The 16308-nt window shown below is 41.4% G+C and overlaps 1 protein-coding gene across 1 annotated transcript in view; it reads right to left on the reverse strand.

The window, feature by feature from the left end:
* The window catches only part of LOC134337395 (granulocyte colony-stimulating factor receptor-like), an 85610-nt gene extending 79239 nt beyond the window's left edge, over positions 1-6371 (reverse strand). The window contains 5 exon segments of the mRNA XM_063032362.1: positions 4201-4255; positions 4408-4509; positions 4596-4748; positions 5183-5739; positions 6243-6371. Coding sequence (XP_062888432.1) covers positions 4201-4255; positions 4408-4509; positions 4596-4748; positions 5183-5739; positions 6243-6371 — 996 coding nt within the window.
* Positions 6372-16308: the final 9937 nt, after the last annotated feature.

A 16308-nucleotide genomic window follows, 5' to 3' on the forward strand; every position in this document is an offset into this window, starting at 1 on the left:
ACTTACACAAAAAAAACCTGACCTGTATACAACAGGATTACAATCCACAAGTTCTTGGATTCTATTTTCCATTTCAAAATAATATCATATTGTCATTTCCAAACATTTCTCAGTTACAACACTACTGCGCATACTTTATTTCACACAAAATTGTACACTCTGAACAAGTGTTTTAACTCACCAAATCCCTTGGTATGATTTAACAGAACCATTTCCCAGTTACACAGTAGAGATCTTGGACACTACTCTCTGCCGATATTTTCTTGCTACAGCTGATGCTTGTTATAGCCATAGTTTCAATATATCTTTTTATCAATATCATCTCTCCTCCAGGGGTTTCACCCTGAGGTTTTCGAGGAAGTACGGTAGAGATACTAACTACGAATTCCACTTTTAACAGTTTATATCTTAGTTTCTATCGTTAGCTGTATTTCTGTTGCTTGTCCACATCCTGTCAGCCACGCCTCATTCTCCCATATCTCTGTTTTCAAGTTCACTTTTTCTTATTAAATTCAGTAAACTTCATTTTCATCCCTCCATAGGTGGAGCTTTCTAACGTTACATCTTTGGGTTTAATTAAACTAGGTTACATAAAACAAGCCAAGTCCTGGGAGAACTCCATTTTAGTTTAGTATAGTGACCAATACGCCATGTAGAATTTATTGCATGACCAATTTTTATTAATTAAAACTCTTGTAGCAGTAATGAGGCCAATTCACATCTACAGCACAGCCTAAGTCAGTCTTCCATTTTGGAATTGGGAACCCGATCTGCTGGAGCAGAACTTCCCAATTCCACAAACATTGACTCCAGGAAACCCATTCTAATCCCAGTTTCCAATCCTGAATGAGAAATGCCTGGGCATTGCAGTCCACCAAACAGGGATTTCCGAATCAGGAACCAATATTCTGCATTGGTTATCCAGAGTTAGTACAGATCAAATGCCAGTTTGGCAGTACTGATGTTGATATTCTTTTAAAAGTATAATATTTCAGAGGAAACATTAAAGTAAGAGGTCATTAGCTAAATCAGGTGGATGTGAAGATTTCATGGGATTACATCATAAATATCAGTTATCAAAACTTATCAAATGTTGAAAGGCCTCGATAGATTGGATGTAGAGGATTAGTTCCTATGGTGGACGAGTCTAAGACCAGAGGACACTGCCTCAGAATAGAGGGTTGTCCTTTTTAGAACAGAGATGAGAAAGAATTTCTTTAGCTAGGGAGTGGTGAATCTGTCGAACTTGTTGCCACAGGCAGCTGTGGAGGCCATATCATTGGGTATATTTAAGGCAGAGGTTGATAGATTTTTGATTAATTAGGGCATGAAGAAATAATGGGAGAAGGCAGGAGATTGGGGCTGGGAGAGAAAATGGATCAGCCATGATGAAATGGCAGAGCAGACTCGATTGGCCAAATGGCTTAATTCTGATCCTATATCTTATGGTCTTATGATTACTGGGGTCTGATTATCCTCAACTAGCAACAAGATTGGTCTATTGCACTGTATAAGTGTTCAATAAGCGTTCAAATTATCTTCCAGGCTTTCCGCTGCACATCACTGACTGCAACTCAATGGTTGTAATGAGTTTTTGTACACCATGAGAGGGGAGGGATACAAAAGGCATTACGTGAAGAGAATAGGAGCAACTGCTGGAGAGATCTAACATGGAATACTGCAAGTAGGTTTTGGACAATATATTTAAGAAATGATATCCATGCACTGGAGATAGTACTGAAAAACACACACAAAATGGTGGAGGAACTCAGAGGACGGGCAGGATCTACAGAGGGGAATAAACAATCGACCCTTTGGGCCGAGATCCTTCATGAGGACTGGATATAAAGGGGAAAGAAACCAGAATAAGGTGGTTGGGAGAAAGGTATTCCTGGAATGAAAGTGTTGACGTATGAAGAAAGGATGAGCAGATTGGACCTCATTCTTCCATTAAGTAGAGATGGACTCATTGAAACACAAAATTCTAAGGTTTTACAAGTGGATACTTCACCTAGCCTGGCCATTAGAATTTGGGCATGGTTTAAGTGGTTGCCACTTTAAAACAGGAAGTAGGAATTTCTTCTGTGATTCAGGAATTTTTGGAATTCTCTACCATTGAGACTGTAGAGGTGGAAACATGGAATGTGCTCAAGATAAACTGATAAGCATTTGTTGATGTTGTGGTGTTGATACCAAGGCTGGATCACCACAATCGAAGTGGCAGAGCAAACTTGAGGGGCAAGCTGGCTTATCTGTGCTCCCTGTTCTCTTGCTCTTGTGTAGGCTATTTAGATCTTTCAACCTACTCTGCTAATCAGTATTATGGAGAATCCTACATCGCTGTTCCGTTCCACTTCCCCCATGTTATTCCCAAATCCCACCATTACAAAAGTATACATCAATCAGACTTGGCCTTTGCTAATACCTTCATGTAAGCATGGTATCAAAGTAATTAGCATAATGTTATCACAGTTTAATTCCTCCCACTGTCTGTAAGGAGGTTGTACATTCCTCTGCACTGTACTGTGTGTGTGAGAGATGAGAGTCCTTCACAAGGATGGTTTGGACCCAGATGTTGAGGTATCCAAAGCAAGGTTCAAGACACGGTATCAAACTGGATCTGAGCACAAAGCAAACACTAAATATCACTATCAAGCTTACAATTGAGCACTGAACCACAGTTCAGGTGTTCCTTAAATACTCAATTCTTGGTGCTCAAAACATGATTACCAATTAGTGGGACCGTCCTGAACCCTTAAAGGGGTTGTGCCAGTTATTTGTACTCCAGCTATCTGACTGTCGAAATTCCAGAAGCTGGTGCAGTTGGGGGCGTCTTGTAACAGGACCCCCTCCCATACTGCCAACTCCTGTCAGCCCTAGCTGCTGGAGAAGGTGGTGATGGCTAAGAATTGGATCTACAATGTCTCTTTTGGGCACCTAGCACCTCTCCTTGGGTCCAAATGCTTCCCAGTCCTCGAGATATTGCCGAATCCCTTGAACGGTATGCGAGTCCAGAAGTCTTTTCACCATGAAGACCTGTTTCCCCACGATAAATCTGGGTGGCAGCAGGGCTAATGGGGATGGGGCTAAGGAGCTGGTGCAGGCAGGTTTTAATTTAGAAATGTGGAAGGGGGATTGATCTTTCAGGTCTTGGGGAGATTCAAGGTGTAAGCCACTGGGTTTACTTTCCTCAGAATTTCAAACAGTCCAATTAATTTGGGTTCCAACTTTCTAGATTCTACTCAGAGAGGCAAATCATGAGTGGACAGCTAGACCTGTTGCCCAGGCTGTAAAGCAGGTCCCCGACCTCTCTTTCAGTTCATCTTGGTCTCCGCTTTCCGGGTAAAGACCAGAAAATCTCTCTTGCCCTAATCCATCTTTGCTTGCAGCTTTGGACGAGATCTTCAGCCGCAGGGACCCCAATGTCGGCCTGTTGTTCCGGAAAGAGAGGCGGAGGATAACCAAACTGGCACTCAAACGGTGACAACTCATGTGCCGAATGCTATAAGGTTTAATGGGTGACTTCTGCCCACATCAAATGGTTACACCACTCGTGCGTTCTTTCTCAGGCCAGGCTTCTCAGGGTCTTGTTCTAACTCTTGGTTGGTCCACTCCGTCTGGCCATTGAACTATGGGAAAGGCTTGTTCTTGCCCCTATCAGTTTGCAGAACACCCTCCAAAAATGTAATGTGAATTGTGGATCATGATCCAAGACAATGTCCAGTGGGAATCCGAACTTCTCTCATCACTCCGAGCCACCAGTACCTCCTCTTGATAAACTGGAGGGTCCTGGCAATCCCAGGTGTGCAGTCATTCTCGACGGCTGTCCCAATTAGAGTACCTGGGACCGGACAGAGCTTGGGAAGAACAGCCTACTTGGAGGACTGTTCTTAGGAATCTTCCCTTCAGCTTGTGCCTTGTGAGCAATTTCATCAATACCCCAATGAGCTGGTAAAAATGGAACAAAATGGTGGTAGGCTGCTCCTCTCATTCTAGTTCATCAAACTGACGGGACTGGGCATCCAGTCAGTAGGTTAGGATGAATTCAAAGCGCTTAAAGAAGAAAGCCCACCTGGCCTGCCTGGAATTCAGCCTCTTGGCCTCCTGAATATAAGCCAGGTTGTTGTGGTCAGTCCAAATGATAAAAGGGTTCTTGGTCCCCTCTAACCAGTGACACCATTTCTCCAAGGCAAACTTAACCTCAAGAAGCTCTCGATTCCCGATGTCATAGTTCTTCTCTGTGGGGGATAGCCACCTAGGGAAGAATGCACATGGGTGCAGTTTACCATCTAAAGCTGGTTACTGGGGCAAGATGGCATCCTCTCTGATGTCTGAGGTGTCTACTTCCATGATGAATGGAAGGTCCGGGTTAGGAAAAACCAAGATGGGAGCTGTTGTGAACCACACTTAAGCTCTGCAGAAGCAGCCACCATTTCAATCATTCCGACAAAAAGGCCCGTGGAATTTTTAGTCAGCACCGTCAGCAGAGCTGCCACCGAGCTGAAGTTCCTGACGAACATCCAATAGAAGTTAGAAAACCCCAGGAGTCACACGAATTGTTTGATTTTCGATGGTGGTGGCTAGTCTCTGACTACCTGGGTCTTGTTAGGGTCCATCTTGAGGTAGCCATTAGAGATGAAGAAACAGTCATCATGTGAAACTCCAACTTCTCCAACTTGACATGAAGTCCATGGTCCAGAAGCCTCTTTAAAATGTCCCTGACGTGAACGATGTGCTCCTCCATGGACCTTGAGAAGAACAGAATATCATCTGGTTAGACAAAAGGCATACTCATGGAGAGTATCCCAGAGCACTTCACTTATAAAGGATTGGAAAATGGCTGGAGCATTCACAAGGCTGAAGAGCATAACCAGGTACTCGTGGTGCCCTGTTGGTGTATTGAATACAGTCTTCAACTGATCATCTTCCCTAATACAGACTACATTGCATGCAATCCGTAGGTCTAGTTTTTTGAATACCCGTGATCCTTGGAGCATCTCAAAAGCAGTATCTATGAGTGAAAGGGGGCAGTGATTCTTGGCCGTTATGTGTCTTGGCCCTATAATCAATGAATGGAAGCAGGCTCCCATCTTTCTTTTGTACAGATGGGTTACACAGGAACAGACAAAGGGGACCCAAGAATCAAGGGTATGGGTGGAGAATCAATAATGTAGAAACTAACGTCTTCCACATGATCCCCAATTCCACCATCTGTTGCTGGATCTGCCTGGAGCCTAGTGGGCGGCCATCCAAGACAGTTGTGGGCATGGACTGGCTCAACTCCTGTAGCAGTATGTCGAATCGTTGGGCTGTTCTTAAATCCAGGAAATTACCGGCTGCCCCTGAGTCCACACAAGCCTCTAACTGCCTGAAGTTCTTAGCCCAGGTGAGCTCCACCTTCATCACAAAACCAGAATCCATGTGATTGGACGTAGTGGCAGCTACCATCAAAGTCCCCCCAACACTGGACAGTCTTAGCTTTTCTGCAGGTGGCTGCTGCTTCGGACATTCAGCCTGCAGGTGACCTGCTTCCCCACAGTAAAAGCAGCAACCTTGACTCCAAACACCGGGACCTCTTATCGGCAGATAGTGCAGTGCCACCGACTTGCACAGGTTTGATTGGATCTTGAGTAGGCAACAGGCTGGTCGTGGTCTGAGGTTGGGGAGTGGAACTGCAATGCGTGGGGACTGGACCCGGGCTGGTTCCCTTTGACCTCGTGAAGTGACCTCATTTTCGATCTGCCAGACAATTATCGAGATGGATAGGCTGGTTGATCAGAACTTCCAAGTCCTCTGTTGCCTCTCCCAAGACGAGGGCATCCTTCATTTCATCTTGGAGTCCATGGCAGTATAGCATGGCCAAGACCCCCCTGTTCCAACCACTCACCTGGGCCAAGGTCTGGAATTCAATCATACCGTCCGCCACCAACAGTCCCCCTGTCGAATCTTCATTAGGCAGTCGGGATGATGAAGCACCTTCCTCACGGCAGCCCAGAATTCATCTGGATCCGAGCAAACCTCTGACCTACATTCCCAAAGCGTGGTGGCCCAGTCCAGGGCTCTCCCAGTCAGAAGAGAGATAATGAAAGCCTCCTTTCCACACTCTGTAGGGAACCGGGATGGTTGGAGTTCAAATACTGATGAGCATTGGATGAGGAAGCCGCGGCAAGAACCCAGTTCACTGTCAGATCTCTCCGCGGTTGGAAGATGGACTGAGTCTGCAAAGTGACCGACAGCCTTACATGAGCGACCTCGGATTCCCCAGGCAATAGTCGGCCAACAGCAACCTGGAGATCGTGTATTTCCAGGCTCTGTCTGGAAATTTTCTTGCTGTGGCTGGCCACAGCTACCAAAAGGCTCTTACACCCCATTGATTCCCATGGTGGCTCAATTGTACTCTGACGAGGATGGTTTGGACTCAAGTTCTAGAGATATCTGAAGCAAGGTTCGAGACACGGTATCAAACCAGATCTGAGCACAAAACAAGTGCTAGAGTAGTGGTCACCAACCTTGTTAAGCCCAAGATCCCCTACCTCGACCTTACTGAAAGGCAAGTTCTACCTACTAAATCGTTTAGAGAAACAACAGCTCAGATTGTACTTCCAATTTGAGGCCTTTTATTTGGGCTAATTGTCTTTGAATTACACAAAATACTTTTGTCAAACTTTCAAATTAATTCAAAAAAGAAAACACCGCAAATAGCATATTAAACAGGCCATAGCTGTCTTTCTTTAAGAATATTACAATACTTCACACCTTTAATTCTAAGTTTCATCATTTAATTTTATTTCAACATGAAAATAAATGAATAGGGGGGGACTTCCGGGTCATCAAGGGAATGGCGGCGTAAGGAAAAGGTCTCTCGACAAAAAAGAAGGTAAACTGCCCCAAAATCGAATTTAGACAAATACTTAATATTGCATAACTATATTAATAAAAGGGGCAAGGATGATGTCTAAGAACAAGATTAAAAAGTCCGCTTCGAAGGCTGATAAACATAAAGAGACGCAGCAAGGCGACGGGCCTAGCTCCCCCACGGCAAGCCAGGACGGAGATAATGAGGGGGAATCGGTGACTCTGTCTTTGATTCTCGGAGAGATTCGCGAGTTCCGAATAACAGCAAACAGCTGGAAGATATTAAAGGAGAAATAGTAAAAACTAACTCGCGGATAGATGAAGCCGAAGCGAGGATTGTTGGAATTGAAGCGAAGCTACAAAACACAGAGGAGGTGATAGCAGAAATGCTGAAGCTACAAGACCAGCTCCAGTGGAAACTAATAGATCAAGAAGGCCGTTCGAGAAGGGAAAATGTGAGGATCTACGGAGTTCCCGAAGGAACCGAAGGTAAACCCGGATTGATGATTCCCTTCGTGGAGAAGCTGCTTAGAGAGAACCTTGATATACCGGCCGCAAAAGACCTACAGCTAGAAAGGGCTCACCGCGCATTGGCACCACAGCCTCCGGCAGGCGCCCAGCCCAGATCGATTCTGGTCAGATGTCTCAGTTACAGAACGAAGGAAGAGGTGCTTAACAGGGCATGGCAAAAGAAAGGTTTCATGTGGAACAACTGCAAAATCAGTTTAGACCACGACTACGCACCGGGGATTCTTGCCAGACGGAAGGAATATACGGAAACACGGAGAGTCCTGAAGGAAGACAAAATCAGATTCCAGACTCTGTATCCAGCTCGGCTGAGAGTCTTTTACGATGAAGGGACAAAAACTTACGCTACGGTGGAGGAGGCAACGTTGGACCTGGCGGACCGGGGACTACCTATTAAAGTTATCACCCAACCGGAGTCGCTACTGGAGAGGATTCGGCAGAAGTCGTGGCAGTTAGTGGGGCGAGGACGCTCCACTCGAACCAGAGTGTCAAACTACAAGGAAAAGCTGCAAATATTCAGACGCGAATATACAGAGAATACAGATTAATTAAGAGAAATGACTGAAAAGAGTAAATCGGACTTAAAAGTAAAATGAAAACTGGTAACTGAAAATAAACTAGGCAGAATAACTTGAATGATAGCAATTTGGTCGAGACATAAATAGGAGAAAATTCTCTATGATTATTCAAACTGCTGAGGGCCCTCTAACACAGGGTGAAGATAGAGGTTATCCCTCTGAACTGAGGCGGGTCGGTGCTCAGGCCTCACTGTGGGAAGTCGGGAAAAATTTTCAAATGTTACACGTTCAAAAATGTCTAGGGTGTGGTTATATGTCTTGGTTTACTGTTGAGAAGGGATTGCTTACTGTTTGGTTAGAAAAGGAGTGTGTTTTTTTTTCTGCTAGAGAAAAATGCAAACTGAATTGGTAAAAATAATTTCCTATAATGTTAATGGGGTTTTGAATCCAATTAAAAGAAATAAGATTATGTCTAAATTGAAAAAAGAGAGGGCACAAATAGCTTTCCTCCAGGAAACACATATGAGCCAATCTGAACATGGAAAATTAAAAAGAATGGGCTTTAAGCATGTATTTTATTCATCATATAAATTGAGTCACAAAAGAGGGGTAGCTACTTTAATATCAAGTACTCTTAATTATGAACATATTTCAGAGACTAGAGACAAAGAAGGACGGTTTGTAAAAATCACAGGAAGAATAGAAGGTACAGAAATAACAATGCTGAATGTTTATGCTCCTCCAGGTTGTGAATGGTCATTTTATAGACACATTTTTGACCTAATGGTCAGTTCTCGAGGGGTAGTAATTTGTGGAGGGGATTTTAATATTAGATTAAATCCTATATTAGATTCTTCAAGAATAGTTACTCAGAATAAACCTCTGACTCGGAAAGTGAATTCATTGATGGAGGAGTTGGGAATTATAGATGTCTGGAGGGAATTACACCCTACTAGTAAAGATTATACATATTACTCTTTCCCTCATTCAGCCTATTCAAGGATAGACTATTTCTTTATCTTTAATACAGATAGACTCAGGATAAAAAACTGTAATATTGCAACAATTCATCTGTCGGATCATAGCCCAGTCTCTATGTCTCTAATCCTGGAAAGGAAAATGAGGAAAACACTATGGAGGCTAAACTCACATATACTCAATAACCCGAAAGTAATGGAGAGATTAAGGGGAGAAATCAAAGAATATCTAGACCTTAATGACACGGGAGAAACATCACCAGTGATTTTATGGGATACATTGAAAGCTTTACTGAGAGGGAAAATTATTTCTATTACTACTCACATGAAAAAAATCAATGCACAAAAATTAGCAGACCTTCAAGGAAAATTAAAACAACTTCAAGTTGTAGATAGCAACAAAAGTAATTCAAATCGAAAACAGGAAATTAGGAAATTGCAAAGTGAAATTGACGATATTTATACGTTGGAAACTCAAAGAAATTTTCTTTACCTGAGACAAAAGAATTATGAAGTAGGAGGTAAATCAGCTAGATTATTAGCATATAAATTACGAAAACAACAAGCAGACAATACAATTCATAAAATAAAGAATCCAAAGACAAAGCTTGTGGAGAGTACAATAGGGAAAATTCAAGAGAGTTTTGAAACATATTATCGAGAGCTGTACTCCCAACCCCGGGCCCCCAATGAGCCCTATATAGACAGTGTATTGAATTTTTTAGATCTACCTAAACTTACAGATTTACAAAATGAATGTTTATTAGAACCAGTAACTGTCAAAGAACTGAACGTGGCCATCTCTAGGTTAAAGGCTGGAAAGTCCCCGGGTTCTGATGGGTTTACCTCAGAGTGGTACAAGTCCCTGAAGACACAGTTAGCCCCATTACTACTTAACACCTTTAATTGGATCTTGCAGAGAGGAGAAACTCCACCTTACTGGAGAGAAGCGATTATTTCAGTTATTCCTAAAGAGGGTAAAGATAAACTAGAATGTGGCAATTATTGGCCAATTAGTGTTCTTAATTTAGATTACAAACTATTTACATCTATATTAGCGCGCAGATTGGAAAAGCTTTTACCTGGCCTAATCCAGTTAGACCAGACTGGATTTATTCAACAAAGACAAACACAGGACAACATAAGGAGAACTCTGCACATATTAGAACAGGTTAATAAGAACGAGACAGAGACAATGGTAGTAGGATTGGACGCTGAGAAAGCTTTTGATTCGGTTAGTTGGGCATTCCTATACAGAGTGTTAGGATGATTCGGCTTTCAAGAAAGGTTTATTAAAGTAATTCAGACTCTATATGACAGCCCTACAGCCCGAATTAAGATAAATGGGGACCTCTCTGACTCCTTCATCTTAGAGAGAGGCACTAGACAGGGATGCCCAATTTCTCCTCTCTTTTTTGCGCTATATATTGAACCACTTGCCCAACTAATAAGACAGAGCGAAATCGTAAAAGGTATCAAGGTGGCAGGGATTGAACAGAAAGTGGCGTTATTCGCAGATGATGTTTTGGTCTATCTGAGTGAACCAGAAAAATCATTTATAGGATTGTTTACACTGTTGGATGACTTTGGGAAAATATCAGGTTATAAAATAAATGTAAAGAAAACACAGGTTATGTCCCTAAATTATACACCATCCAAAAAATTGCAGGATACATACGATCTTAAGTGGGAAGCTAAATCATTAAAATATTTAGGAATAACCCTGCCGAAGGATCTTTCAACACTGTCACAGGTAAATTATGGGCCATTAATCTCAGAGATAAAAGCAGATATGCATAGATGGAATCTTATCCCCTTTTTAAGTTTATATTCAAGGATAAATACTATAAAAATGAATATTCTTCCTCGGTTATTGTATCTTTTCCGTACTTTACCGGTGGAGGTGGATGATAATCAATTCAGGGAATGGGACAAATGGATTTCCCGCTTCAGTTGGCAAGGAAGGAAACCTAGAATTTGATATAACACCTTACAGTTAGGGAAGGAAGGAGGAGGTATGGTTCTTCCTTGCCTGAGAAATTATTTTTATGCCTCACAGATAACTCCTCTGTTATATTGGTGTAATAGGGAATACAAGGCTAGATGGAAGGAAATAGAATTTGGATTAGTTGACAGTTTTCCTCTTCAGGCCTCAATAGCTGACAAAGGATTGATGGCCCAGTTGGAAAAATTTAATAACGCTTGGATAAATCTTACATTAAAAGTATGGTAGAAGGTGGTTAATTCATGTGGAATTAATAACATGTTAAAACTCTTTAGATGGTGTGCATATGATACCGAATTCCTTCCCAACAGAGGAGATAAGAGATTTGAGCTATGGATAAAGAAAGGTCTTACAACCTACCTCTCATTTATAGATAAAAGAGTATTACAAAGTTTCCAAATCCTGCAGGACAAACATGGCCTAGAACATAATGACTTTTTTAGGTACCTTCAAATACGAAACTATGTTAACCAGAGTTGTAGATATACAGACCTATCAACAGTAGAATTAGAATTTTTCAAGATTCTGAATTTGGCTTGCAGTTCAATACCTAGTAAATCAGTTTCTCGCCTATATAATGCACTCTCCCATGCTAAAAATGTAAATACACTGTGTATTAAAGAGAAGTGGGAGAAAGAAGCAGGGTTGGTACTTTCAGAGGAGGCTTGGGGGAAAATCTGCAGCTTTCAATGGTCCTCGACTAATTCTTTGACTTGGAGAGAACATTGTTGGAAAAACATTATAAGATACTTCAAGACCCCATATCAGGAAAAATATAAAGATACAAATGTGATGTGTTGGAGAAGGTGCGGCTCCGAGGAGGCAAATCATTTTCATATTTTCTGGGATTACCCTAAATTAAGTCTATTTTGGGAAGGTATTCATAGAACATTAGTTAAGGTACTTAGGTCCCAGATACCTCTGAACTTTGAGACGCTCTATTTGGGGCATGTATTGTTCCTTGAACAGAAGGAAGATATAAAGTTGCTGCAGGCCCTCTAAGCGGCAAGTAAGAAATCAATCACTAGAAAATGGCTAAATCCAATACCACCTACATTAGAAGATTGGTACGAAATTATCTTGGAAATATTTAAAATGGAAAAGTTGACTTACTCCCTGAGAACTCAAAAAGAAAAATTTTATCAAATCTGGAATAAATGGATTGAATATATAACCCCAATGCGAGCAGACTTTAGATGACTCTCCTAATGGTTTATATTGCTCTTCTCATCAACACAGTAATATTGCTAACGTAAGCACTCCTAGTCTAAATGTTCGTTTTTTTTTGGTTTTTTTTGGAAAATAGAGAATTAACACAAGTAAAGGGAAAGATTTGGGAAAGGGATAAAAAAAATGAAAAAATTAAATAAGTACATAGGGATTGGATAATTATGTCTGCGGGCAGGAGCAAGCATGAACAAATTAGGATATAAACACCTACAATGGTTGGTATATAGGCTTGTATGCAACATTTTGGACCAGTGGAAATGGTCCAGAAGGGTTGTATGGAAACTATTATTACCATTTTTCTTAACAACTAATTTCATTACTTAGCCTAATAGGTTAGATTTACCACAGTACATAATTATCTATTTAAATGTTTATTTTCCTTTTATATCATCTCAATGTGTACTTAAGAATGTATAAATAATTGTAGTTTTATACATATAAAAAAATGGAAAAGGTTATATGTGTGAAAAAAGTACATGATATTTGTGAATTCCTTATCCAAATAAAAATAAAATTAAAAAAAAAAGAAAATAAATGAGTAAAAATTGACTGTTGCACTCAGTGTGATGACTGGGACTGAATACTTTTTGCTAGTTCCCTGAAATTTGGCTCATAACTACAGAGAGCCAGTCTGAGACAGTCTGTGAGGTGTCTGTCAGTAAGACAGCTCCTGTACTTAGATTTAATAATTTTCTTTGTGAAAATGCAATTTCACATAGATAAGTTGACCCGAAGTAGGCACTGATTTTTAGTGCTATAAAATCAACGCGCACACTGTGCATTGCTGGGACCCCATCAGTAGTAATTGCCACCAGTTTATGAATGGGGATGTCATTTTCACAGACATTTTTTAAACTCATTGTAAATATCCTCACCTCTCGTTCTCTCCTTTAATTGCAGGAAGAGTGAGGAAGTCCTCCATTGTTGTAAAATCCTGGAAAGCCATTCTGACAAATACAATAAGCTGAGCTGTTTGCATTACATCCAGGGATCCATCGAACTGTAGTGAAAAATATCCACATCCTCTGACAGTGACTCTACCCTCCTTGTCACTGTTGCAGGGCCAAGCAGTATATTATGTGTTGTGATGTTGTTTTTGTTTTTAAAGTCATTAAAAACAGTCTCTGCCATAATGGCCATTGCTTCCTTGAATAAATCACCATCTGTAAAAGGCTTCTTGTATTTAGCCAAAAGGTGACTTACACGAAATGATGCTTCAATAGCAGCCTTATTTTGAGCAGCATGTTTTGTGAAAAACGATTGCTGGGCCTTCAACCCCAATATCAGCTCCTCAACTTTCCTGGCACGAATTGCGCTCTTTGGAGGGTAGGTGTCTTTAAATTCCTGGTGGTTGGTGTTGTGGTGCCGCTCCAGATTCCCTCTTTTAGTCAGTGCTTGTGTTTGGTGGCACAACATACACACACACTTGTCTTTCACCAAGGTAAATAGAAATTCCTCTTCCCATTCTGGATGGAATTTGTACGTTTTGGCCTTCTTTCGTGGAGCCTCCACCATGCTATCAGGATATAACCAGCGAGTACCGTATATTGATGTTTGCAACAGTCTGTACTCTTATCTAATCTGATTGGTCACTTTGATGCAGCACAGGCTACACTGAAAACGCAGTACGTGGCGGGGAGCTACATACATGCGCACTGGGCGGAAAGAACAGAACTAAAACCTCGCAACCCGGAAACAATCTCTCTTTACAAACAGCTTTCAGTAGCGAAAGTATTGCTATATTACCATTATCCTAACTAGTATTACTTATTTTTATAATGCTCACATTACAACAGTATTTGTGTATTTATTTTTGATTTTTTTTAGGATCTACTGGGAGAGCCTCAAAGATCTACTGGTTGGCGACCACTACGCTAAAGGATATCACTAGTTGGCCTACAGTTGAGCAATGAACCACAGTTCAGGTGTTCCTTAAAACCTCAACTCTTGGCACTCGAAACATGACTACTAATTAGCGGGTCCATCCTGAACTCTTAAAGGGGCCACATCAGCTATCCATACTCCGGGAAGTTTGAGCTTCTGAATCCCAGAAGCTGGCGTGGTTGGGGGAATCTCATAACAGTGTGGGTTTTTTTTCTGGATGGTTAGTTTTCAATTAGTAGGCTAATTGGTCACATGGGTGTAATCGGAACAGAAGGGCCTGTTACCGTGCTTTATCGTGGAACAAAAGGTAACTTCCACATTCCTAGGGATTGGATCTTTAGCACTCTAGGTGTTTGGATTTCTACCATTTATTGGATAAATTCACCAAACCAGGGGGTTCCGATATTTGAATTTCAGTTTGGAAGTTACTAGTGCACAAGGAAAAGTATTTTTATCTCAGCAGCTTGGAGGCATTTGATATATTACCAGGCAACAGAACTTAATGTACTCACAAGAACAAATAGCGAACAGATTTTCACCAGCATTCATCCTGAGCAATTAAAAGACCATGGATTATGAAGCCAGATTCTGATTCTTCAGATAAACTTTAGGTTTTTTTTCCCCATTTAAAGGAAAGCTGATTATGAAATTAAACTATGAGAGCTGCATTGTGTTGGGTTGTATGAGAATTTCAGTACTTCATGTATCTGCATGAGTAATTGAGTTAAATATTACAGAAGTTTAATGGCACCGCCATGGCAACAGTTAGTCTCTCTGCTTTAGCTTTCCAATATATTTTCATCTCCAGCCAATTAAACCTGTGGAATACGTTAATCCACCATCTTTTGATATTAATTGCTGAACCTCTGAATGTCATACAAGGTTGCTGACACAATCCCCTTTCTGCTAAGCTTAAGTTATGCAGGCTCCACAATGGGCAGTCAAAATTGCCCAATGCATCACTGGTACAGGCCTACATTCTTTAAGGATATATTTATACAGAAATGTGCCAGAAAAATTCCCAGCAAATTCCCAGAAGGATCCCACTCACCCTGCTCATGGACCACTCCCATCAGGACCACATTCAGGGATGGGTATTAAATGCCGGAATTCCCAATCTTCACATGAATGAATAACTTGAAAAATTATGACGCAGTGCAGAGTTGTAAAGAAAATGATATTACTAAGATTACATACGCAGTAAAACCCCCTCCCCTTTCTATTCCAGTTATAAAGGGCTAACCTTTAACTGTCACTGAATTTTGAGATGGGATTTTTCTATAGAGCAGAGGTTCCCAACCTGGGGTTGACAGACCCCTTACTTAATAGCATTGGCCCATGGCATTAACAAAAAAGTTTGGGAACCCCTGCTTTAGACAGAGGGTGGTGAATCTGTGGAATTATTGCCATGGACAGTTGTAGGGGGGGCAAGTCATTAGCTGTACTTAAAGCAGAATTCGATAGGTTCTTGATTAGTAAGAGTGCCAAAGGTCACAGGGAGGAGGCAGGAGAATGGCATTGGGAGGAATAATAAATCAGTCATGATAGTATGGCAGAGGAGAGTCAATGGGCCAAATGGCCTAATTCTATTCCTATGTCTTATGGTCTTAAAGGGGCTTTTGCACAGGGATCCCCCAAATACTTTCACACAGCCACTAAACTATGCCTTTAAATTCATGGATTATTTAGTATTTGGTCCAAAACCAATAACCTCACTTGCAACTGAATTGAAATAGATCAATTGCTAGCTTTGCCGGAAAATTTTAATCAGTGATTCTAACTTAATACTGCTGCCTTCTCTATATTGGCAATATATAGTATCATCAGCAAACAAAGATAAAGACTGGCTTGCATCCAAGCCATTGATAAACGACATGATCTTCATTAAGTTACCATGAGCCATTTCCTTCCCATATAAATAGGACAAACAACACTTGTTCGTGCAAACCCAGACAGTCCTTCCAGGTGAGGCGACACTTCAACTGTGAGTCGGCTGGGGTAATATACTGCGTCCGGTGCTCCTGATATAGCCTTCTATATATTGGTGAGACCCGACGCAGACTGGGAGATCGTTTCGCTGAACACCTAACGCTCTGCCGCCAGAGAAAGCAGGATCTCCCAGTGGCCACACATTTTAATTCCACGTCCCATTCCCATTCTGATATGTCTATCTACAGCCTCCTCTACTGTAAAGATGAAGCCACACTCAGGTTGGAGAAACAACACCTTATATTCCGTCTCGGTAGCCTCCAACCTGATGGCATGAACATTGACTTCTCTAACTTCCGCTAATGCCCCACCTCCCCCTTGT

Source organism: Mobula hypostoma, chromosome 24 (assembly GCF_963921235.1).
Source record: "Mobula hypostoma chromosome 24, sMobHyp1.1, whole genome shotgun sequence".
Lineage (NCBI taxonomy): Eukaryota > Metazoa > Chordata > Chondrichthyes > Myliobatiformes > Myliobatidae > Mobula > Mobula hypostoma.